Source organism: Rhopalosiphum padi, chromosome 1 (assembly GCF_020882245.1).
Source record: "Rhopalosiphum padi isolate XX-2018 chromosome 1, ASM2088224v1, whole genome shotgun sequence".
Classification (NCBI taxonomy): Eukaryota; Metazoa; Arthropoda; class Insecta; order Hemiptera; family Aphididae; genus Rhopalosiphum; species Rhopalosiphum padi.
In genome coordinates this window covers 20902171-20928249 of record NC_083597.1, presented here as the reverse complement: position 1 = coordinate 20928249, position 26079 = coordinate 20902171, and the positions used below count along the sequence as shown (strand labels likewise).

Sequence of the window (26079 nt, the reverse complement as noted above, 5' to 3'; positions counted from 1 at the left end):
AATTTAATTTAATTAAAATACCAATAAAAACAGTAACAATAATGTAAAAATATGTTGTTGCATAATATAAATTATCCATTGGCTATTATAATGATTTAGTCACAACTCACAATCAACTTTATGACAACCCATAGTTGAACTAAATAAATTTTGATTTTGACTCACAAAAATATTTTTTTAATGCACAATATACAAATTTACGCATTATACATTAAGGTTATTTCATCAAAAATGTAAATTTATAAGTCCTGACTTTAGACTTTAGTTACCATTCCTCAACACTAACCATACTTCATATTAAACTTTTAAAGTAACAGACCACAGTTGATGCTACCTAGTACTTACTGATTAAATTGACATGCTGATTTTTATGACTATGAAACCCTTACATCAAACATTAATTACATACTTACATATATTTATGATAAAATAAGTACTAGAAATCAGATCATTATTAATTTAAGTTACAGAATCAAATCAACTGCTCCCTAGATATTCCTGAATAGAAATATCTCAATATCTGCTAAATTTCAATAATAAATACCATTAATAGATTTATATTTCAGTATTTCATAATATAGCCAAATAGGTAATATAAATATCAGTGCCTACAGTTAAATTTATAAACAATAAATAAAATTTAATAAAATGCAATGCTATTGTTAGCTTTATTTAATAGAAATATTTCTTTTCAATAATTAAAATAAAGGAATATTTAATTAACATATTGATATATATATACATTTTTTGTTTATTTTATTGCATGAATCTTATTGTTTGATTGAGACAGATTTAATTTCCAAGTACTCATTTAAACCATCTTCTCCTCTGTGAACAAAAATTATTTAATATTAATATTTTTTTTTTTTTTTTAAAGTCAAACTAAAAATTCTTACAATTCTCTGCCAATTCCAGATTGATTAAATCCACCAAATGGGATTTGTGGTGCGAAGACAAGGTAACTGTTAATCCTGTAATTAATTATGATTACTAAATATTATATTTTAGATTAAGAGTAGTGATAAATTTATTAATTTTACGTTATGTATTATCACCTTACGGCTTACACTATAAGGCTTATAGTAAAAATGCTTCAACTTTCAACATTAGGGGTTAACAAACTTCCAACAAGTTTGAGATAACCAGGAAAAACAAAAATCAATGGAATTTTTATACAAAAACAAAACCCGTATACTCGACAAAATCAAAATATATTAATTTTGTTATTTTTGTATGACTCAAAAATGAATAATTGTAGAAACTTGAAATTTTCACCAAATGTTTATCAAAATATTTTAATTCTTCTTAAGCTATTTATAGACATTGGAAATTAACAAAATTTAAAGTTTTTTCTATAAATATTGATAAAAAATTGTTCTTGGTGTAAAGGTTTAAAATTAAATACAAGGTTCCTTCCTAAGTTTTTCATTTACCAATTAATTAATATCAAAAAAATATGATCACAATAACTTTTATAAACATTTTATGTTAGAATTTTGACAACATTTTATAAATAGAAATGCACAAAAAATTTTATTTTTATATCTAAGATTTTAAAATTAAATACAAGATTCTACATAAGTTTTTCTATCTATAATAAAAAAAATTGTAAAAAAAATTACTGGTAAATCACATTAATTTTTTAGGAATGCTTGAACTATAAATTTTTACATTATAGATATTCACCCATAAAATAATTTAATAAGTATTTTTTTCTCATTATAGATTAATATTCTTGTAATTCAAAAACCACCACAGCTATCTATTTAAAATGTTCACCAAATATTAATATTATAATTTTATACTAATAATATAATTTTCTAAATATTTTGATTAGTCCTACAATTCAATTTGTATATAAAATTAATAGTTGTCTATATATTTTAATAGTTATTTTTAAAACATTTTTTACTTATAATTGAGTTTATAATAAGATGGTGATAGATTAGTTTATTATTCACTTTAGGTTGCGAGACATCACTTTCTTTATAAATGGTAGGTAGTTATAAATTATAATTACCAAACTGAACCAGCATTAATATTGTCCATATACTTCATTGCATTATCCATATTTTTAGTTAGTATTCCAGCAGCTAATCCATATTTAGTATTATTTGCCCGGGTTATAACTTCATCCAAAGTTTTGAATTTAATGATTTGCTGAACTGGTCCAAATATCTGAAAAATTATTAGGTATGTTACTAATATAACATGTTTTCTATAAGATATACTTAGTAAATAGTGGTATAAAATATAATTTAAGTACAAAGTACATTAATGAATATTATTCATTCTAAAGAAATAATTAAAATCAGTATATAAATTTGTATATTTACTTCTTCTTTAGCTATTTTCATATTGTCAGTCACGTTTGAAAATACAGTAGGGTACACATAATAACCTGTGTCACCAACTTTAGACCCACCAGCTTCCAATTTGGCACCTTCCTTTTTACCAGATTCGATCATATTTAAGACTTTGTTGTATTGTTCTTCGCTTACCTAATAATATGACGTGATTAAGTAAAACAATATTAGGTATAACCAGAGCCGTGTGCCGTTAAGATTCGTCGCCCAAGGTAAAATAAAAATATTCGCCCCCTATTTTATTTATCATTATGCATGTCATTTCAATTTAATTGAATTATTTTTTTTTTTTTTACAACGTATTTTGAACATTAATTTGACAATAAACTAAAGCTGATGCCTGATTGCAATAGTCATTATCAAACAAAATAGTTAGGTATACAATAATTAAAAATTAATACATATCACAAATTATATTATATTATACAAGTTTTAATAGTTATATTTACAAACGTATTATAAGAGTGTATCACTGGCATAACCAGGATTTTTTTTCAGGAGGGTTGATCAATTTTTGTAAAATACAATAATCTAAGATTTTTGTTGCGATTTGTTGATTGGGGTGTTCAACTGGCGGCTCGCGAACCTATTTTATCTGGCCAGCGTTACACTTTCAAATTACATCATACAATTTCAAAGTCATTCGTCTATACTCTATGCTACGTCTATGCTAAATTAAAATGCATATTTTGAATGATTTTGTTTTGCTCTATACTCTGGCCCGCTAAATTTTAATTTTCTAAAAATTGGCCCTCTAATAATTTTCAGTTGCCCATCCCTGGTATAGACTATTAAAATTAAAAAAAAAAATTTACTGTTCTTAATATTTTAGCCCCCTCAGCCTCCCCCCTGGCTACCCCACTGGAATGTTTCATATAGGTACTTAGTTTAAAGCTTAATTTTCCTGGACTTTTTTGAAGCAAAATCTTCAATGACGTCTTCAAAATCGATGTTAATACGATCATTTATTATAAAGCCAAATAATACAAGAATAAAACGTCGTGGTTGCTTAATTGTTATTACTCGAGTACTCGACCATAGTCGGAAATTTGTTCAGAAAAAAATTGTAATGGTTCAATATAATTGTAAAACAATAATCTTTCTCATATATTTTATTTATGTATAGTTTAAAATATTATAAAAAAATTGTTGGCGCCCCTAGGCGCCCCCCCCCTTACGTCACGGTTTTGAGTATAATAATATTGTACATGATTTATTAAGGTAATAAGGTATAGCCGGTATAGGTAGGTAATTAAAGTTAAAAAAAAAGTATGCGCATTAAATTTTGTTAATTTAAAATCTTACTAAAGGCCATATTTGTGCATTGTCATCAAACTGGTCTCCAACTTTCTTATTAGATGCCAATTGTGCAGCTTTTTTTACAAATGTATCATAAATATTTTCTTGAACAAATGTTCTAGAAGCAGCACAACAATTTTGACCCATGTTAACAAATACCATATCGTGAGCAATCTTAGCAGCCTCGTCAACTGTGTATAATAATAATAAATAGAATAATATTACGTAATTCACCAAATAATTTTTCAAACGTTTACCATCAAAATCATCGCATATTACTAAAGGACTTTTACCACCTAATTCTAATGACACACGTTTTAAATTAGACTTGGCAGCTTCTTCCATGATTAATTTTCCAACCTTATTTTAAACAAAAATTTATTGAATTCAGACAATGAAAACAGTAATTTAATTGATTGGTATTTACTTCTGTCGATCCAGTAAAGGTCACTTTATTTATGTCTGGATGGCTGGCTATAGCTTTACCTGCAGTTGGACCATACCCGAGTATAACATTAATAACTCCATCGGGAAATCCAGCCTAAGAGGTTTAAATAGTTTATGTTACCCATATGGAATATAGTAATTAAATATTTATGTATATATTTTACCTCTTTTGATAGTGCAGCTAAATACAGAGCAGTGAGAGGAGTTTGTTCAGCTGGTTTTAATACAACAGTACATCCAGTAGCAAGTGCTGGTGCCAATTTTCCTACAGCTATAACAGTTGGATAGTTCCATGGTATAATTGATCCGACTACTCCAACAGGTTGACGTTTGGTGAATGTAAAATATGGTCCATCTATATATAAAGATAATATCATTGTTTATATTTGTGTAATCAATGGTAATATAATATATTAATATGTATTTAAATATTTTAACAAATAATAACTAATATAAGCACGATTACAAGTTAATTAAAGCCGCAATTTATTCACAAATGATTGAATATTAAAGTAATACCTACAAAATTTCAATCTTTAAGTATTACTGTGATACATACAACATTAGGTATTTAGACTGTAAGTTTTGAACCCTATCCATACGTACCTATATAGTGTTTGACAACTTTTTATAAAATCCTCTAAGAACAAAAAAATATTCCTGTACAAAATCATTTTCATATTTTCTTGAGCAGTCTTAAAATAAAATCATTTATTTATAGTAATATTTTTGAGTTTATTGGCATATAAATGTTATTTATTATTTAACTTTATATACGACTTTGAAAAAAAAAATTACATTGAAATGGATGTTGTTTGAGACATTAAAAAAAAAAATTATTTGCCAAACCTTCAAAAATATTATTTTCGATGATTTATATAACGAATGAATTTCTTCTATGATTACTCAAAACCCATAAGAAAAATACTGAGTAGGTAAATGTTTTGTCTATTTTAAGCATGAGTTAGGGAGAGAGAAAAATAGTGCACCGATTTGCATAGGAATATTTTGTCTTTTAGAACGCATAAACTATGTAACTATGTAAGTATAATAAAGTATCCTTAAAACTAGAATAATTTATGGTTAAATTTAAGCATAAAAAAATTAATTTATATTAACAATAATTTGGACCAACGATATAAAAGTAACTAGGTAGGTATATCGTAAATGCCTACCTGATGGTATAGTTTTTCCGTGAATTTTATCAGCAAATCCAGCATAATATTGAAGAACTGAAACAGCAAGCTGTACATCTAATACAGAGTTACTATATGCTTTACCATTATCTAAAGATTCTAAATTTGCTAAATCAATTTGGTTTTTTTCTAACAATTCTGCTAATTTATAGATCAATCGCCCTCGAGCAGATGCGTCCATTGTACGCCACTCAGAATTTGGTTGAAATGCAGCCCTTGCTGCCTTAACTGCCAAATCTACATCCTCCTACAAAAAAAAATAAGTAACTTCATAATTTGTATTTTTTTTAATGTATTCATAAACGATATACCTAACTAGTATGTTCTAAATGCAAACACACTTAGACTTCAAATTAATTCAAACAAAAATAAATAAAATATTTTTGTGTGTGTTATCTATTTTGAAATAGATAGGTCATTTCATTTCTGGTTAAGACTTAACAGTTATTATACAATAATTTTTTAGTACCTGCTACCTATATGGCTATATATATAAATGAGTAACATATATGAATTTTTTATAAAACACAAGTATAATTGAATTATATTATAATTTAACTCGTAAGCAGTTACATTAAGGTTATTAGAACTTAATTTAGTTTAGTATTGTGGGGAGTATATAGTTGTGTAATTGTGTTGTATACTATTTTAATTAGGCACACAAAAAATTTAACTGTAGTGTAATATCCTATTTTATTATGGTAAACATTATAATGGTAAATATTATATGATATACATTATATCATTGTTTGTTATAGAAATAACTTGACACGAACCCGCGACCGTTGCCCGATGCGATTGCAGGAATTATTATTTTATATTATTTATAGGTATTATTCATGTCGATTATTTTAATTATATTATAATATTCAGTTTTTACCGCACCCGTCGTGTGTTACGATTGACACAATTACACGTACCATTACATTACACGACCAAATAACGTATTATTTATTATACCTACATCATTTTTTATATGTAATATTTTTATTTTCTTTATTAAATATTACAATTATATTTATTATTATGTGGCAGTGTGGCACCCAATGTAAATCAAATTATATTAATTAATTATTATTTAGTGTGATTGAAATACGTAGATGAAACCACAGTATAAATAGTTATACATTAATTAAGTTCCATTCATTAATGTCCATTATTTTAAAAATTTATATCTCTTTTTAGTAGGGATATTAGAAGAAATTGCATATTTTGTCCATGTTTTCTATCTATAACTAGGTGTTTAGGTGAACTAAAAATTTGTTCTATAACCTATAATGAGTTCATATTTGAATGTAGTTTTTTTTTGCATATTTTTGTATTTTTTTCAAGAATATCATATTAATGCTTTTTCAAGCACCCATATAAAATATAAATGTATTTTTATTAAATTTGTACTTATTTTTAATAGCTTTTAAAATAATGCAAATATGATCATAGCAATAAATAAATTATAGAGTTTCATAGGTCTATTCCCCAAAAGTATAAACGTCTAACTATTATTATTTATTACTGTCTCTTATTTGAAAATATTGAAAGTTTTCAGTATTTTTTTTTATGTCAAAAAATAGAAACATATTTTAGATTCTGAGCGGCATACATTCATTGCATGACATTACAATGACTTGTTTATTTTTTTGTGCCTGTGTACTGTACACCATAAGTAGACGATACAATGGTTCAATTTTTAACTTTTAAGTGTAGCAAATTGGATCTAGTATTTTAAAGAGATAAAAATTAAAAATGTCCAGTAGTTTTTTTATAATTGGAAGAAATAAACAAAACATTAAGGAAAGACAGGAATATTTATGAAAATCCAATGTCTAACAAAATTGTCGTAGGCCACAGTGTCTACAGTGCCTAATGGTTAATACAGGTCTGCGAGGTTTATCAAATATCAATTTACCAAATTTTAGGATTTCTATAACGTTTGATCACAGCTACAGTTACTGTATGTACGGTTTAATAATTCGATTCAATTATATTTTCTACTATTTTTTGTATGAATTTATCATTATTATATAAAAAAAATAATATTACGACCAAACACTCGAGATTTTCTCCGTAGCTTGTCGGCCAAATCCTGGCCTGGACCTACCTACACCTAATGTACAGCTGACCGATTCTTACTCACTTACCTTTTTTTATTAAATAAAAGTATAAAGACGTTTTTATTGAAAAGGATATAATTTCATGATTATTAAATAATGAAACCGTAAATATCGATCGTACTTACACATTGTTGTTTTTTTAAAAAGTTTTATTTTGAACTTAGGTTATATGCCATATGCTCATATAAAAAGTTTCTGTTCCTATTCACGCAAGTGTATACCCTGTGGCGCACGCTTTATAAGTACGAAAATAAGGCATAACACATAAGTAATAGGTATTAGGTACTAATGTAACAGTTTCATTTATCTTCAAAACTTCACATGATCGGTCAATAATTTAGACATAATTTAACTATTAACATTAATATTAAATTGTATTTACATAAAATTATAACATTTTTTATGACAAATATTGATTACCCCAATTCAGTATAATAATATATCCTATTTTTTATTATTATTGATTTTAATGAATAATATTAATGTCCAATGATCTTACTTTATCTCCTTCAGCTACATTGATAATTATCTTTTTATTAGCCGGATTGATGGTAGGAAACGTTTTTCCACTTACTGAGTTTACGAAACTGTTGTTGATGAATAACTAAAAAAAAATAACAACAGAGAAATAATAAAGTTGGTCACTATCTGTGAAAATATCGACAGGTCACATGTAAAATTATTATGTTATATTTTTTAGTTAGTTAAGCTACTAAACTTTAGTAGAATATTAAAAAGAATTTTTTAGATTCTGAGCTAATTGATGACTGATGATTGATGAATGTATTGATTCTTTACAATGTATGTTTCTTATTTATTTGTATGTCTGTCATTGTCTTTTAGAGCAGTAAAAATTAAATTCTTCAATTACTTGGGGGTTAAAAAAATTGAGTAGGTACTTTTCAAAGACTTTGAATCAAAGTATCCAATTTAAAAATTTAAAACAATTTTATGAATAATTATAATATAATTATGAATTTACAGTCCTCAATACTTGAGATAAAATTAATAATATTTCTTCAAATTTAAATAAAATTTATTTTTATATTATGTGCAATATAAAATATATAAATAATAATAATGATGTTTACTAGGTAATATTATATTACTTATAACTAATTAGTAGTTATAACTATAGAGACTAGCTATAATTACCTAATAATATAGTATCTATATGTACTGTATAAGTATAATTACTAACATTAATAATACCACCATAACTAATAACATCAAGACATCTAAAATATTATTAAAAACCATCTAAAACTTCAAATTCAAAATTATCTACTGTCTACAGCTACTTAATAGGTACTTGTACCAGAACAATTTGAATAAAACGATGGATTATAAAAATATGTACCTAGTACCTACCTGAGTGTATTGAATTTTAACTTGTGGATTTGCCATGTTTATTAATTTAATTAAATAAAGCAAAGTTATATAGGTGTCTCAACTGTTGGTTTATTTATGAGTTATTGGTTTACAAATTACGGTAGAACTACAGAACGGCACAATATTATGCGAGGAAGCAAACGATAAACGAATTCAGTGGATATTGGATAGTAAACACTACACTGAACAACCTGGCAGCTGCAGCCTGCAGTAGACACTTTACACCTATTGTTGGTATATATACTATATAGTCTATATATAAGTGATAGATTATATCGATTATGATTTATGAAGGTTGTTTCAATTCTGAATTTTGAAAAACGGCAGTGGGAGAACTGGTAAAATTACGGAATGACGTCACTGTTGGAATACCGTCGACTGTCGTGATATCGTACAGAGTACACTTGTATTATATAGTGATGCTTGATGGATTACATTTCAAATTTCAACGATGCCGATGTTTTTGTCAAAAATTAATTCATTCTACTGTATTATATAGTGTATTAAATATTATGAATAGTAATTAAAAGTACTTTAATTATACCAGCAATATCAAAAAGTTAAACATAATTGTCACAATTTATCAGATATTTCTTCGAAAATCATAACTTATTTATAAAAATAAATAAATATTTATTTGTAATATAAAGCAGATGGTTAATCATCTAATCAAGTGAATAAATTATTTTTAATAAAATTATAAAACCCCAAAATGTAAACGAATACGTACTACGAAAGTATAAAATATTATTGTAATACTGTTATTATTGTTATTAGTTTATTATTCTATTAGTATGTTATTAAGCAATAAACATTATAATATGACTGTCGATTGTCCCGGAATTGATGTCAGACGTCAGTAAACAAGGAATGGTCGAATGGAAAATTGTTTTTTTTGTTTATATTGTTTATAAGCTGCGATGCAACCTGTAAAGCCTAGGTGGAAGCTTGTTTGCGATGTATTTCTAAAATTTACGATAACTTGTTTGCCGATAAAATTATGAATAATAAAAACCTGCAGTGTTGCTTTAATAGCTACAATATTGGGTGTACTCGAGTGTCTCGAATGTACTACTATGATTGGCGATGGCATATATAGGTAGTTTTTATTATCTTAAGCCGATACCTACCACACGAGAATCTTGTGGTATAAATTCGTGTAATCTCGTATACTATAGTACTTTTAGATCGACTATCGCGAATTATATCGCCTATCGGTAACATTAGCACCTACATAGGTATAAATTATAATCGTGATAACTCCATGCACCTATAAGATTCGTGTGGGGCTTTAATCTTTACTGCTATTTTCTTAGTTTTCGCTGATACCTAATTAGTAATTGATATAAATTATATAACAATATTGATTCAGATTTTATGTACGTTTTAGTTTAGCTTTCGATTGCAATATAAAATTAGTGGTTGCTAATATATTTAACGTGTAAAAAAAACGAGTAAAATATTGAATAATTTCAAACCTTGCAATTATAGCCTATAGGCAATTCAAAAAATGGAAATTTAAATTTTTGTTAAAATAGCTTAGTAATAAATTGTTTAATGGTAGTGTTATTGTGTTATGGTATGATAGTATGATGCATGAAGTGTAATTATAATTAAATTCTTAACCAATTTAATAGCTTAAAGTAGCTACATAGGCGTAACTTGGCGGGGGCGAATGAGGGCAACTACCCACACGACTAAAAATTAGGGGGGCATTGGCCCATCATTCGATGCACAATCAACAATTCGAGGAAAACGATTGCAACTAAAATAATTTTGGCTTCAGATTTATGTTTATTGATACAATTATTATTATTAATTATTATTTTGTCAATATACAATATTCTTATGTTTAAAAAAAGTTATTTTCATATAATTATAAATATTAATTATGGTTTAAAAAAAGTAGTAATTTTATTATTGTTTGGTATAAAATTTATAAGTAGTACCTATATTACCTATACAAAAAAATTTTTTTATTTAAAATGAAAAATGGTTGTAAAAATTATAAAACAGTTTTATTATAAAAATTAAATTTAAATAAGATTATGAAAATGTGTAGATTCGCAAAAATTATTTTTGCCCCCACGTGAAAAGAGTTCAAGTTACATCTAATGTATAGCTATGACATGATCCTACATATATTCGCAGATCATGTTATCTCAATATAAATTAGTAATGTTATGAGTAAAGCGCGGATTTGTATGCATTTGCATATTTATTCTGGTTGATCGTATGTCGTATGATATACTTAGTGAGCATAAAATTTATTTCATGACATAACGATTTAAAAAATGAAACTTTTTTAGTACATATTCATATTTTTTTGAATAGATATTTCGACACTTTTTTATTTTAAAGGCTTATTTCACAATTTTAATTGCATATTTTATCTTTTAGTGCAGCGATTCTCTTTTTATTTTACGTACCACTTAGGTGTATTATGAATCAGTCACGTACCACTAATTACTAAAAATAGAACAATCTAAAATTTAAATCGTACAGTTAAAGTAGTTAAATACATTTTTTAAATAATAAGACAGTAAAATACTACAACTATACTATAATTATATTTTTAAAATAAGATGAATTAAATAATTGAATGGATTTATTATCCAAAAACGACTTAAAATACAATTATATTTCTATAACCAATGATAATACATATTACATATTAATATATTATATTAGGCTTAATACCGGATAATCCATTTAACGCAAAACACTCATTAGTTTAAATACTATTAGCGTTTTAAAATATATATTTTATTATTATCGATATTTTTTTTTTCAATAAATAACAGGTATTTTTAATTCCTTATATATATATATTATATGTTATTTATATATTTTGAAATACATCAATTTATAAAAATATTTTAGATTATAAAAACGTTAATAATAATCTGTAGTAATATCTACTTACCCACTATTGTAATAATAGCTCGTTATTCACGGTTATTTATGTATTTTAATCTTGTTCTATGTTTATAAAACCATGATATTTGAAATTCAGTGTTAAAAAAACAAATTTTAATTTATAATTATGTAGGTATATTAATTAGGGTAAATAAGAAATAACTATACTACCTACCTAAACCTAACCACTATCTGAGTACAAAGTATTATTTTTCTTAGTATTTACTAAATTAAGTACCTAACCTAAATTTATCTAACTTAATTATTATAATTTATGATTTTATTTATTAGTCAACAAAATATTTATAACGAGCATACAATATATTATATATTTGTAACTAAAGAGTAAAGAATATAATATAAGTATAGGTAGTTAGGTATTTATTAAGTTTTTAAGCATTCTAATCTAAAAAATATTTTTTTTATATTCCATACTTTTATATTGGAGTTGACTTTAGAGCTGTCAAATACCATTTGATATAAGTTTATACTGTATATATTGTATGTCTGCTGTCTGCATAATTTTAGCTACATATCTTAAATGATTATCAACTGTCGTCCGTCACCGTAATTGGCGTAACTGCCTAATTTGTTATAACATTAATAACTGCATATAAAAATACTACCTATATAGGTATATTTAAGAAATAAACACAATGCTGAGCATAAAATTTAAACTGAAACTTATAGTATAACGGGTATAATTATATTTATTGTAATTATTGTATTAACTATTAAGTAATAAATTTATTTTTGCGCTTTTATCCTACTACTAAGGTAAAAAAGAGCAAAATGAATTAGTGCTTTTGGTTTATTGAGAAAAATAGACGATTTACGTTTTTAGATTTTACCGAATATGTACCTATAATTTATATTAATACGAAAATCATAATATTATTATACATATAACATACGTGGGCGTAGCTAGAATTAAAATCAGGGGGGGCAGTGGCATAGTCAATTTTAAATCATTAAAATTCAATTTATAAGGTTTAAGAAATATAATTTAGTTTAAAATGCAAGGGGAGGGCACTTGCCCCCTCTGCCCCACCCTCGCTACGCCAATGATAACATATTATACTGCCTCAATTCTGTACCTAACAAAAATGTATCGTATTTATAATAATTGTACCTATACTGGTTACTATATTGTTTCGATTTTATCCACACTCAAAACTATTATAATAAGTGATTTTATGTTTATCTATACGAATTCTAGACATACCTACTGCTTAGGCGAATTCTTCGGTTTAATTTTTTCATTTATCCATCACTTCAATTTTATGTAAAACTTTACGCTCATTCTTGGCAAACATGTGGGATAATATATATTATAATATGGCATATATACCTACCTACTCCTTCATAATTAGTTATTACTAATTATAGTAATTATCCAACTATCAAGAATCAAGATACAATAATAAACTATAAACCTAATGGGACAAAAGTTCGTTCTCATTACGTATACCTGGCCAATCGACTTGATATATAATACTATGAATTTCTGCAATCTAAAGTACCTAGTTAATATTTATTAGTTATCATAATGATAAAATCGGTCTTTTTGTTCAATTATCGATAACATATGTAAATAAAAACTTTATAACTATTAAACTTTGTCCGTTAAGTATTGAGTATGGTCGTATATACAGGGTGTCCGTGAGTATTTACCCATAATAATGGAAATATTATAATTCTGGGTTTTTAATAAAGAGCTACGAATAGTTCATGTTTTAATTTATTTTAATTTTTGATAAAAAAAGTTAAAAATATATTTTTTTCAAAAAAATTGAAGATAGCCATTTTGTAGATTTCATATTTCTAAAAATATAAATGTTTCAACATTTTAATTTCATTAATCTTCTGATTTTTAATATTTTTTCTAGTTTCGAGAAAAACAGTGAAAGCGTTCGCTGGCTGTACGAGCATGCGGGCCACATGTTTAATACAATGATACCCACTACTGTAATTAATAATTCGCAGTTTTTTTCAAAACTAGAAAAAATATTAAAAATCAGGAGATTAATGAAATTAAAATGTTGAAATTTCAATATTTTCAGAAAAATGAACTCTACAAAATGGCTATCCTCAATTTTTTTGAAAATTATTAAGTAAAAAAAAATATTTTTTTAACTTTTTCACCAAAACATTAAAATAAATTAAAACATGAAATATTTGTAGTTCTTGTCCCTGTGAATCTAATTAAAAACCAGAATTATGATATCTCAGAATTATGTTATTTCAAATAACAGTTACTTAATTAAAATTGGTTTTAATTGTTATTAGGTAAAAATTAATAATTTCATGATAAAAAAAATAATAAAAATACTATAAAAAAGTTTTTATAGTTAAAGTTATATAAGTTTATATTTAACTATAAAAAATAAAATTGCTTTCTTTTGCTCTTAAACGAAATTTGGCCTTAAAATGTTTTTCTTCAATTTGAACTGGAGGGCTGTGATTATGATTACAATTTACAAAACTTATTGAAATGTACATTATTATTGTGTATTAATATACATTTGAAATTATTATACGAGCTCCACAGTTTTCAAAGCACTTCCAATATTAATTATAATATAATTATTGGGGATTTATCAATCAATAACTTCAGAATTCAGAAGGTATAGTACTAAGATCGTTTCAAATGATAAATAATTTACTAGGTATCTATTTGCCACTTTTTCAATCACAAATTCATTAACATGTTTTAAAACAAAAATAATTTAAGAATTATGTGGTGAAATGAAATGGTGGCGAAACAGGATACGACCAATACATAAATATTAGGTATCTTATATAAAAATTATACATAAAACTATTATGCTATTCTTTAATCGGCTTTTTATGATTTATTTATTAATTTATTAATCTGCTATCCGGATGATGTTAAATTAATCTGGTTGGGTTCAAAAGTAAAAAGTTCCAAGTACTTATCAAAATAATATTCACAATATACGGTAACGGATTTTCACACATATAATAATTATTTCTTCCTAAACAATTTTTGTTGTGATTCAAAATGATTAACTGTAAATACTTGACATTTTCACCAAATTAAAAATTATATTATCATTTTTTATTAATGATAGATTTTCAAAATTTGACTATTATTAAGCTATTTTTTAAGCATGAGAATTTTTTTTTTCTATAAATGTTAAAAAAATATATTTAATGGGTCGAAATTCTAGAAAATTTAGTTTTAATAGGGATTCAATTTGTCAATATCACAAAAATTATAAACCAAGAATATTTTACACTACAAAATGTTTAAAATCTATAATTTGTATAGGCCAATAAAGTAAATAATGTGCTACTAACAGCAACCAGAAATATCTAATAGTTTAGACTATATATTTTGTACACTAAAGTATTTTTTATATCTCTACTTCACATATTACATATTGATCTAAATTTACTACTCAAATACCTGACTATTTAATCACTTTTCAGAGGCAGGTATTAAATTGCAATACATTTTTATATAAGTATTGTTTTCTTTTTACACTTCATTAAAAATTGTATTGTAATTTAGTTTTTTATTAAAAAAACAATATAAGTAAAATAAAATGAAATGTACATCTTTGGTTAGAATTAAATTATTCCTTGGCTTAAGTGCTATAGTGTCTTTAAAATCTCTACTTGAAAATAAATATATATTTTATTCATGAATATAATCATAGCCTAAGACAATAGACCTCAATGTAATTTGTACTTATGTAAAGCTAAAATGAAGGCACACAATTTTTTGCTCAAAATAAAACAAGATCACAAATACGAAGAGTAAAAAAATTCCATACAAATAATATTTTTTAACTCCACAGTCCACGTTTCTTACCTTTGTATAATTAGGGAGAAATAAAAACAAGAATTAAAAATACATACTTTATTTAAAATAACAAAATGAAGTTAAGTTATTAAAATTTGGTGAAATTATTGCCATAACAATTTAACAAGTCCACTTCCAATTTGGGCTTGTTGACCAATAATAAGGGTACTCGAAGGTGAAACCAGATTATCTTTTAATCCTCGTATTGTAGATTTTTTCAAATAATTAAGAGTAGATTCAAATGACATTTGTTGCAATGGCGATGGACAACCGTTCATTCCAACTCTATTTAATGCCTTATACTTACCATCATAAGTCATATAATCAGCTATTAATGATAAATGTCGGGTATCTACATTAATACCATAAACCTAAATCAAAAATATTATACAATGAGTAAAAACATAATATAATTAAATTAAATATTGATAAACACAACACAAACCTTAAATACATTTTTCACTTCCTTAATAATAACCCTGTTGGCTGCTTCTATACCATATGTGTTTAACATCATTTGTATATCATTACAGTATAATGAATTTAAGTTTAAAATATTATTAAACCTAAAAAGCTCTGCTACACCACGTGAACCCTCAGTTTTCAATATTATTTTATCATCTTCTTCAGTTAAAATAGCTCTATTAATACCCGGTATTTCATGAATAATTACTCGACCCATCAAATCTTTAATTAAAGCTGTTAAGTCCATTCTTTTAAATTCCAAAGGAATAGATACTTCAATACAAACAGATTTATATGGTTTCTTCTTATCATATCTATAAAAGATTAAAAATGATTAGTTTTTTTTTTTTTTTATCAAAGTAAAAGTCTTACTTAACATCGATTACAATTTGAGAATAATCTTTATTATTAATAAAATCTTTGTTATCTTCATCTTCCATATTAATTTCACTATCATTTTCATCTTCAAATTCACTATTATTTTTATCTTTAATAGGTTTATTTTCAATATTAATTGAGTTATCACATTCACTTTGTTTTTCATTTATTTCAGCTTCTTCATCACTCATTGGATCATCTTCATCTTTTTCATAATCATACTCTTCTGTTTGAGCTCTAAAATCATTTAAAAGTTAAAAATTGTTTTGATAATCCAAAGCAGAAGTTTTTTTGAAGAATTCGATAAATAAATACAAAATTTGAAGAGTAGTTTATCAATATTCAAAGTTTAGGTAGGTGGAGTAGTATGAGGATATCCTAAAAAATGATGGTAAACTATTTCGTTTACCTAAACTTTAAATATTTATAACTCTTAAATTTCAATATTTATAAATGGAAATATTCTAATATTCTGATTCAGAATATGAAATTGAAAAAGTATGTTGCTATTTAAAAGTTAAAAAACTTATAACTATAAAAAAATTAATTAATAGATTTTTAAATAATTTGTGTTATTTGATAAAAGAATCACTTGGTATATAATATCTCATAAGTGGAGCTCAGATGTTATCATACATTGATTAAAATATGAATTTTAAAATGTCAAAATATGCAATTATTACATACATATCTTTAAATTAGTATAAACTTTGACTAAAACAAGTTATTGAGATCGAAACTATTATCTAAAAAGTCAAAGATTACTTTATATAGAAGTTATCTAAGACCGATAGTAACCTATGTGTGCAAAACTTGGTCCATGACAAAAGAAGACAATAGAAAACTTGCTATATGGGGAAGGAAAATTTTAAGAAGCATAAATGAACCAGTATAAAATAACGAACTAGGAACATATGAAAAATTACATAATTAAGAGCTATATTATGGCCGATATGGAAAATCCAACATACTCACATAATTCATGCATAAGATGTAAGCGTCTAGAGCACGATTAAAGTTATATCTTTAATCGTGGTCTAGAATGGATGGGACATGTATTGAGAACAGATGGGGATGTACTAAAGAATGTTTTGATAAGAAAAATAAATAAAGAATGTCTACTAACAATTATAAATATCTGAACAAGTTTGAAAGACATCATAGAAAAGGATATGAGATTGGTAGATGAGAGTGCAATGTTAGACTGGACTTTGGACAGAGAAAAATGGAAAGGCTTATAAACATTGTTCCGAAGAGAATATACCAGGTGGCCATCTTAATGATCAATAATCATATGAGATGCTGTCATAAACATCCAAATTTTACTTATAAGTTATAACTCAATGGCCAAGAAACCAAAATTTCCAAAACTATGAAAAAAGCAACGGTTTGATTTAATTATTTTAATTTATAATATGTATAATTATAACTAAACAATTTTACGATAAAATATATTTGATAGCTAATTAAAGTTATTCATTTTTTTTATGACTTTAATCTTCTCTAATCTTTATAATTAATTTTTTATAAGATCAAAAATATTAAATAATTACTTTCTTTTCAAGGCCGCTGAATCAAATTCACCAGTTTCAGATTCACTATCAGAATCAACTTGATTTTTAGTTTTAGTTTCTTGGGGTTCACTTTGATCCTAAATTATTATTATTTGATTATTTGTTTGTTATAAATAATAACAATAATTATCTTTCAATTATGTTTAGAGACAGTAAAAATTAATAATTATACTTACTAATATTGCATTTTCATCATCCTCATTATTCATTTCTCTATTTATTTTAATAGCTTTTTTAGTTTGTTCAGAAATTAATTCTCCACTAAAATTTTTTGACAAATTTTTAATGAACATTCTTTTTAGGTTTTCTGAGAACGTTTTTCTAATGAATCTCATGACAGTTTTTGGTGTTACATGAGTTAAAGATTCGTAGCAACGATGTGGTAATAAATGCAATGTTAAATCATAGCGCATATGTCTAGTTGGATTTAACATTACTTTTTCTCGTACTTGTACTTTTGATAAAACGTCTTTCAATGTTATTTTAGTCATTAGTTTCCTTAAAAATTCTGCTTCATTTTGAACACTATACACAAATATTTCAAAAACTTTTAGTAATAAAATAGGACAATATTAATTTAAATTTACTTTTCAGACTGGAAGAATGGTATTTCCATTGAAGGAGTTTTAATTGTTTTTGTAGCCATCATTAATATCTCACGTAGTCTAGGAATACCTAAGGTGACATTCATTTCACCACGACCAGCAAAGTGAAAAGTATTCAATGTCATCTGTGTTGATGGTTCACCCACAGATTGGGCAGCAATACAACCAACTGGTTCTCCAGCTGCAGCTGTGGCTGCCATAGCTTTGAGACGAATAGATTCTTTAGCAATTAGTTTTTCATCGTCATTCAACTCATTACTTAAAAATAAAATATTAAAATTTAAGTAATATATTATTAAATAAATATTTAAATTTTTTTACTTAGTATCAAAATATTTATTAATTGATGAATCCATTTTTTCTGATAATAAGCCATAGTGTCCTCCAGGATGAAAAGTTGCTCCTACAGGGTCAGGTATTCTTCGTATGTTTTCTGTATAACTATAAATGCATAAATAATTTAGTTGTAATTAAATTTTATAAAATAGAAAACTTAAAAATTATGCATTTTGATATATTTTATATCATTTTATTTTGATCACAACTGTAAACCTTAATTCCTAATATAGGTAGACCTGCTAATTTGAATATATATATATTTTTTTAAAACACATTTTAGTACTTACGACTTTTTAACATCTTCATCTATTTCATACCATTTTTTGCACATTTTTGTGTCTTGTGTACAACGGCCATTTTTAATTTTTGAATGATTTTTATTTTTAACCTTAGAAGTTTGTTGTTTACACCAACTCAAAAATTCACTATCTCTTTTAATAGTTTTATTTATTTTCACAGCGGACTTGATTTCTTCTAGCTTTTCATCAAGTTCTTTGTAACATTCATCATTTCTGATTTTTTTAAGAGCTTTGAAAGAATTTACGTTGCCAGCTAGGAAACCAAATTGCTTTTCATTGAAAAAACTGCTTTTGGTAACTTCCAAACCATCCTCACCATATAAATACTGCACAATACTACCATTGCTGTCTCTAACAGACATATCATAATTGACTATGAGGCTTTCAAGATGTTTTACCAAGCAACGTTGTAAATAACCACTTCTACTTGTTTTAACAGCAGTATCAATAAGACCTTCACGACCAGCCATACAATGGAAGAAAAATTCTTGGGGTTGAATGCCAGTCATAAATCTACTACCTATAAATCCTCCAGCTTTAGGTAGTGTATCAAATGGTGGAAAACTTGGTAAAGTTCGACCAGATATCATCATAGGTGGTCTTTTACCTTCCAACTCAATTTGCCCTAAACAACAAGATATTTGTATAGTGTTTACAGTAGATCCTTTTGCTCCTGATTGTACCATAAGCTGTAAGTTATTATTAGGAAATGGTTGAAGTAATCCTTTGGGGATACAAGCTCTAGTTATTTTATTAGTAAACGGCTGTAGATGTTTTTTATAATTTCTATCAGCTAGTACAGCAAAGTGGCTACTTTTGCTATATGACTCAGCTAATTTAATATTCATTGCTTCTTCGTCTATATATTCAATACCAAGAGATTCTTGAGCAGCTAATATTCCAGCAGTTTTAGATTCATCGATAGCAGTTTGACGTAGATGATCAGCTTTTTCTGTCACTAATATGTCTTCTACACCTAAAGTAAAAGCATCACATTGCAAATAAACAGTAAATAATTTACTAAATGCGCTTAGTAATTTTGCTGAATATTTTCCACCATATAGTTCAAAAAAACAATGCACCAAACTGTAAGTAGAAGCTCCAATATGATTTTTGTCTAGAATTCCTGATAATAAATTACCATTCCGTACAATAAAATTGAATTCTGATAATAAATCTGGGTATTCATAATGATTTGGATTTCTCCAACATTTTTGTTCAAGTTTAGATTTAGACATTAAGTTTATGAATGTTTTTTGATTAAGAGGAGTCAAGTTAATAATTAATGTTGAAATAATTTGTTTGCCAGACCAAAGCATTACGGGTTTGATGATAGCTGGAGGAACAGTCTTAATTTCACGATCAATCGAACTTAATGCTTGATAAACGAAATGCATATATTCTCTTCGAGTAAAAAACCGTCCTCTGATAGTCATTCTTACACTTGATATTATATGATCTTGTATAAGTCCACTTAATGGAGTACCATCACGAGGTACTAAATATTGGTAAACAGCACTTGCTAATTCTTTAGCTTCACACTTTGCTAATTCACTTTGAGGTAAATGAGCATTCATTTCATCACCGTCAAAATCAGCATTATATGCTTTACAATTAGCATAATGTAATCTTAATGTTTTTTCTCCTTTTAAAACCTTAACCCTATGTGCCATAATACTAGGTTTATGTAAAGATGGCTGTCGATTAACAAGCATCATATCCCCATCAATAACATGTCTATGAACAATTTGTGGACCTCTAGAATTTGGACCTTTGTAAAATAGGGTTTTTGATAAAGCTTCTCTGCGTGATTTGTTTGTAGCAGATAACCATTTTACAATTCCTGCATCTGTTTCAATCATATTTGCACCTGGATAATGATTTGGGCCATTCAATACAACTCCATGTAATCCTTTATTGTTCCAGTCAGTAACAGCTACAGGATAAGTTAATTTTTTAGCAAATTCAACTGGTATACCAATTTCATCAGTATCCAAATAAGGATCGGGTGTAATAACAGAACGTGCAAAATAATCAACACGTTTACCCATCATATTTTGACGAATAATACCAGATTTTTTTTCTAATAACTGTTTTAACCCAATTCTAGTCGCTTGATCTTTACTATTATAAGTTTTGAACAAATTTCCATCCAGAAGAGCATCAACACACATTTGTAAATTATGCATACTAATTTGGACTTTTTCTATGCTGTCTCTTCCTTGACTAGCATTGATAAGCTCAGTAATTTCTGATGAAATTTCTTGACCTTCTTTTTGATCTCGTAATAACCATATATATTGTATTACCTTGGCTTCTCGTAAAATAGACTTGTAAGTTGAATTTCTAGGACTCTCGACTAGTTTTCCTTTAACCATCAAGTTAGGACGAATATTAGAAGGGGTAACAAGTACTTCTGACATAAAACAAGTATCTGTAGGATATTCAACTTTCAAACCAGCCAAGACTGGTAATAAAGCACTTATAAAATGTTTTTCATTGATCCACAATTGTCTCATATGTTCTCTTATATCTGTTGGGAACAAATATGCTTTAGTTTTTTTATCTTTTTTTGATTGAACTGCATGTGAAATAGTAATTGTTGAAAATGATTTAGAAATAGTTGAAAGTGGTTGTTTACAATGCATACATCCGGTTCGTCGAGCAACCTATACAAGAAATACAATATAATGAGAAATAGATTAATCGGTAGTGCAGTATTTTTATGATACAATACATTTAAACAATTTATAATATTATAATATATATATTATATATTAATAATTTACTCACTTGATTTATGGTTTCAGCAATGAAAGTCTGACGTATTTCATCAGCACTTTTCACATAAGACCCATCATTTTCTTGTAGCCGTTCTTTTAAATATAAACTGATAAATGTTTCTAGTTCTTCAACAGACAAATTTCTATCATCATCTTCACTCAAACCATTTATTTCAGTAGCCAAGTCGTGGGCATCCGTCAGTTGACCATTATCAAGGAGTTTTAATTGTGCTGCCAACAAAATAGTAGTTTCTCGTGGTAACAACACTCTGTAGCATGATAAACAGCTTATCTTGAGTATGTGAATGACTGCTGCGGTAAATATTGGATTGATGACTGGACACGGCAGCTCAATGTGACCAAAATGGCCTGAACACAAAACGGCATTTTGGTTACAAGTCGAGCACTTACCACTATTCATGTGAATCGACCCGAGACGCGCATCATATAATCCTCCGGGCACGGGTTCGCCCAAAGGAGTAAATGATATGAGGGAATCTATACGCGCCACTGACAATTTTTTAACTTCTTCCGATGAAAACATATTAAATTCCATACTAATGGGCTTAAACGGATCCACATTGTAAAAATCATGGTAAAACATTTCGAACAATTATAGGATCATTAAGTAAGAATCAACTGTGGAATAAATAACTATAGAGGTACGACGAAAATCTTTACTCTAAAGTGTTACTACTTGTGTTCTAGAACTGTGATTCTGCACGCCGTGATGAATCCGGTACATCAATGTTTCGGTGTCCCAACTGTCCGATTAACAGTAGTTGTACATTATTTACCATATTATTTTATCAGTCACTATACAATTTGAAAATCACGTGCGCGAGCCGCGAATTGTAGATAAGAGATAATGTTCGGTAAAGTTCATATTTTTTATTCCATGAAATATAAATCTAAATAATTAAAAACGTAAATTATGAATTATAATTATAATTATAACCACAATTGTCAATTAAATCAAATCTAAGAAAACCAAAATATTTTTTATGTGAAACACAAAAAGTAGTTACTGTGATATTCGCTCACACGTAATAAATCATAATAAAAATAAGACGACGTGCCAATCATGATTTTAGATTTGGTCTGTGCTATAATCACGATTCCAAATTTTCCGAAATAATCAGCTGTTCCAACTAATCACTAGTGCTACCAGCAGAATTATTTCGTATTATAATAATATAATTATTGATATTACCGCGCTTTTTAAGATGATTATTATTTATTATTATTAAGGCTAAATATATATTATTATATCATCATCATCATCAAAAAAAACTAATGTCCTATACATGAATATTCTCGATTTGATGGAAAGAGCGTGTTTATGATACAATCATCCATATACGTGATGAGTGATGGGTGATGATAATTCAAGATAGTAGCTATAGTAGCTATTTTAAGATAATATTAAATCAGGCGATGGTAAACTCTACCGGGTCTTTAGACTTCCAGTACTACTTATTTAATTTAATAAAAATCTAATATCAATTTAAATTTAATTTAAAAATAGTCAATCATACAATAATAATAATAATATAAATTAATGCCTTTAGCTGCTATGAGCTATTATAGTCAAAATACAATAAAAAATAAAAATTCATAAAATAAATCTAAAATACAAAATAAATACAAAATAAAAATGTTTAAATTAAATTTTTTTTTGATAATAGAAACAGATTTTAAAAAACTTTTGGTATCTATTTCTTTGTCTTTATAATCAAATATTTGTTAAGACAATATAGTTTTTTCATTATTTTTTGTATTATTGTTTTTACTTGTTTTGTTTAGTTTCAGTGGCGGATCCAGGGGGGGGGTTGATCGGGGCATTCGCCCCACTGTTTTTCTGAAAAAAAATAGTTTGAAGTCCCTGATTTTGATTTTATGACGTAGTTAGGTATACTTCAAGGGTAACAAAATTATAGTGATATATTATTTTATTACTATTACTATAATTTGCGGTGATTAGTTCTTTTTTTGTTCACGTCGTCGACGACAATAACGATTAGTGATTATTATATTTATTTTTAGTCTAATTTCTATATTTCATTAGCCTGTAGAATAAACATTTTATCTGTAATTATAATAATAATTATTATATCCACCGTCATCAAACATCGTCGCATGACTTTTATTGCAAAAAAAAACATAGATATGGAACGACCCGTAGACGGTCCACGGGTGACTATGGTCTATGGTGTGGGCGTCAGTGTGTCTATGGAGAGTGCTGAGCAGTGACGCAGTATGCTAATTTTGAGTTTTGACTGCATTTAATACTGAGACATAATTTACGAATGAAATTGTCGTTCAAAGTTCCGTGCAGCATGAAATTATAGAAGACAAAGGAGATAGTTTGCAAAATAGAGAAAAAGATCAAAATCTGACGAACCAAGTACAAAACATTAGTTTAGTTGTTAACATATTGTAGATAAACTCATGATTCATATAATTATAATAATAATATGAGCATAATTGAATATTTACAATTTGAACAATTTTAGACAACTATTATATAAAATGATGTAACACCAATTCTTTTCTTATAAACAGAAGAGATATAATAGCCAGAACACCAATCGGTTCAGGGAAAACTGTAAGTACCTACAATATAAAATGAACGGATTTTAAATAGCCCATTAAATCTATTTTTGTTATACTGGATGACAGGCATGTAAATAGGTGCTTATTTTTTACGAGGGGGGGGGGTTGATTAACCTTTAGCATAATAGTTGAGGCTTAAAAAATGTACAAAAACTGTTTTCATCGAAGTTACGGAATCGGTTATTTACGTTCGGCGACCATCATAATTAAATTTCTTATTTTTTTTATTAACTATTGATTATTACAATACGATTTGGGGGGGGGGTCGATCGCTCTTAACGCCCCCCTAAATTACGCACCTTCCGGGTGATTAACCAAGCATGTCCTACCCATTTTTTCAATTAATAATGAATTTATTCAAATTTTGATTTTTGGATGGAATTTTTAAATAAACTTACAAACCATGTTTTAAATTTTTTTTGTATTATTAAAGAAGTATCCTTTGATGGCTATTTGTAATTTTTTTTTTTATTTAAGTCTTCAGAGCCTTCCTTAGTTCACGATTTTCAATGTCCTTCAATATGCATACATTTTTATTGAAGCATAAAAATAATTCAATATAAATACGTAATAATAATAAAAATAAAAATTCGTTTAAGACGTTAGCAGTAGCGTAAACGAAAAAACTGGAAAATCGTAAGTTAAAGAAGTTGAAATTTGATAAAAACCTTGAAACTTAAAAATTAATGATTTCCACGGTCTTTTGAAGCGTGGCAAACTGGCAACTAAATTGAATTTGTTCCTGAATCATCAACTGGTTATACATTTTAGTAAAAATATAAATGTATTTTTAGCACAAAAGAACAATAGCTTTGTTTTCGACCACCGTAGACAAGGATGTTCAACAACTAGCAATAACTTATTTGAAATCAATAGATGTTGAAGAGATGATAGAATTCAAAGAAGCATATACCACGCAAGAGATTTTTTTTATTGGAAAAAAGATATACCTACGTCCTACATTGTTGTATTTGTTCAATTAACTTCTTGAGTTTAATATATTGTTATAACTATGTTATGTACTTGTATTTTTTATTATTTTAGATATTATTAAGGACTAAGTTTTATTTGTCTAAATTTATTATGAATAAATAAATTATTGTAATATTATACGTCTATACATTTTACCTAGATGAGTTTTAATACGTATAAATTGTATAAAATATTCTTGAATTAAAAAATTATTTGTAGTTTGATTTTAGGCCAATGGTGTGGATATAAAAAGTGTCATAGATATAGTTAAAATTAATAAATATATTATTATTATTTTTATTTTATTAAATATCAACTATTAGAACATTTTATTATTTACCATATCTTCTGAAGACAAATAATAATCGATTAGATATTTGGTGTTTAATATTTAAAGTTAAAATAATGTCGAATTTTTATTTATAGATATTTTAACTTCATTTATTATTAAAATCAGGTAAATATTACTCACACTTGTATAGTAAT

General features: G+C 26.6%; 2 protein-coding genes across 2 annotated transcripts; both read right to left on the bottom strand.

The window, feature by feature from the left end:
- Positions 1-639: 639 nt before the first annotated feature.
- On the bottom strand, positions 640-9057 carry LOC132932466 (aldehyde dehydrogenase 1A1-like). The gene is made up of 11 exons (XM_060998850.1): positions 8791-9057; positions 7919-8023; positions 5288-5555; positions 4277-4467; positions 4093-4206; positions 3923-4025; positions 3672-3856; positions 2337-2501; positions 2021-2178; positions 897-971; positions 640-828 (listed from the first exon to the last, which is right to left on the bottom strand). Exons 1-11 carry the CDS (start codon positions 8824-8826, stop codon positions 771-773), a joined length of 1458 nt encoding a protein of 485 aa, XP_060854833.1. The 5' UTR covers positions 8827-9057; the 3' UTR covers positions 640-770.
- A 6547-nt stretch (positions 9058-15604) lies between these two features.
- Positions 15605-22837, bottom strand: LOC132929075 (DNA-directed RNA polymerase I subunit RPA1). The gene is made up of 9 exons (XM_060994140.1): positions 22016-22837; positions 19211-21891; positions 18906-19025; positions 18567-18842; positions 18156-18504; positions 17959-18056; positions 16400-16642; positions 16008-16341; positions 15605-15933 (listed from the first exon to the last, which is right to left on the bottom strand). Exons 1-9 carry the CDS (start codon positions 22607-22609, stop codon positions 15667-15669), a joined length of 4962 nt encoding a protein of 1653 aa, XP_060850123.1. The 5' UTR covers positions 22610-22837; the 3' UTR covers positions 15605-15666.
- Between the last annotated feature and the right edge of the window lie 3242 nt (positions 22838-26079).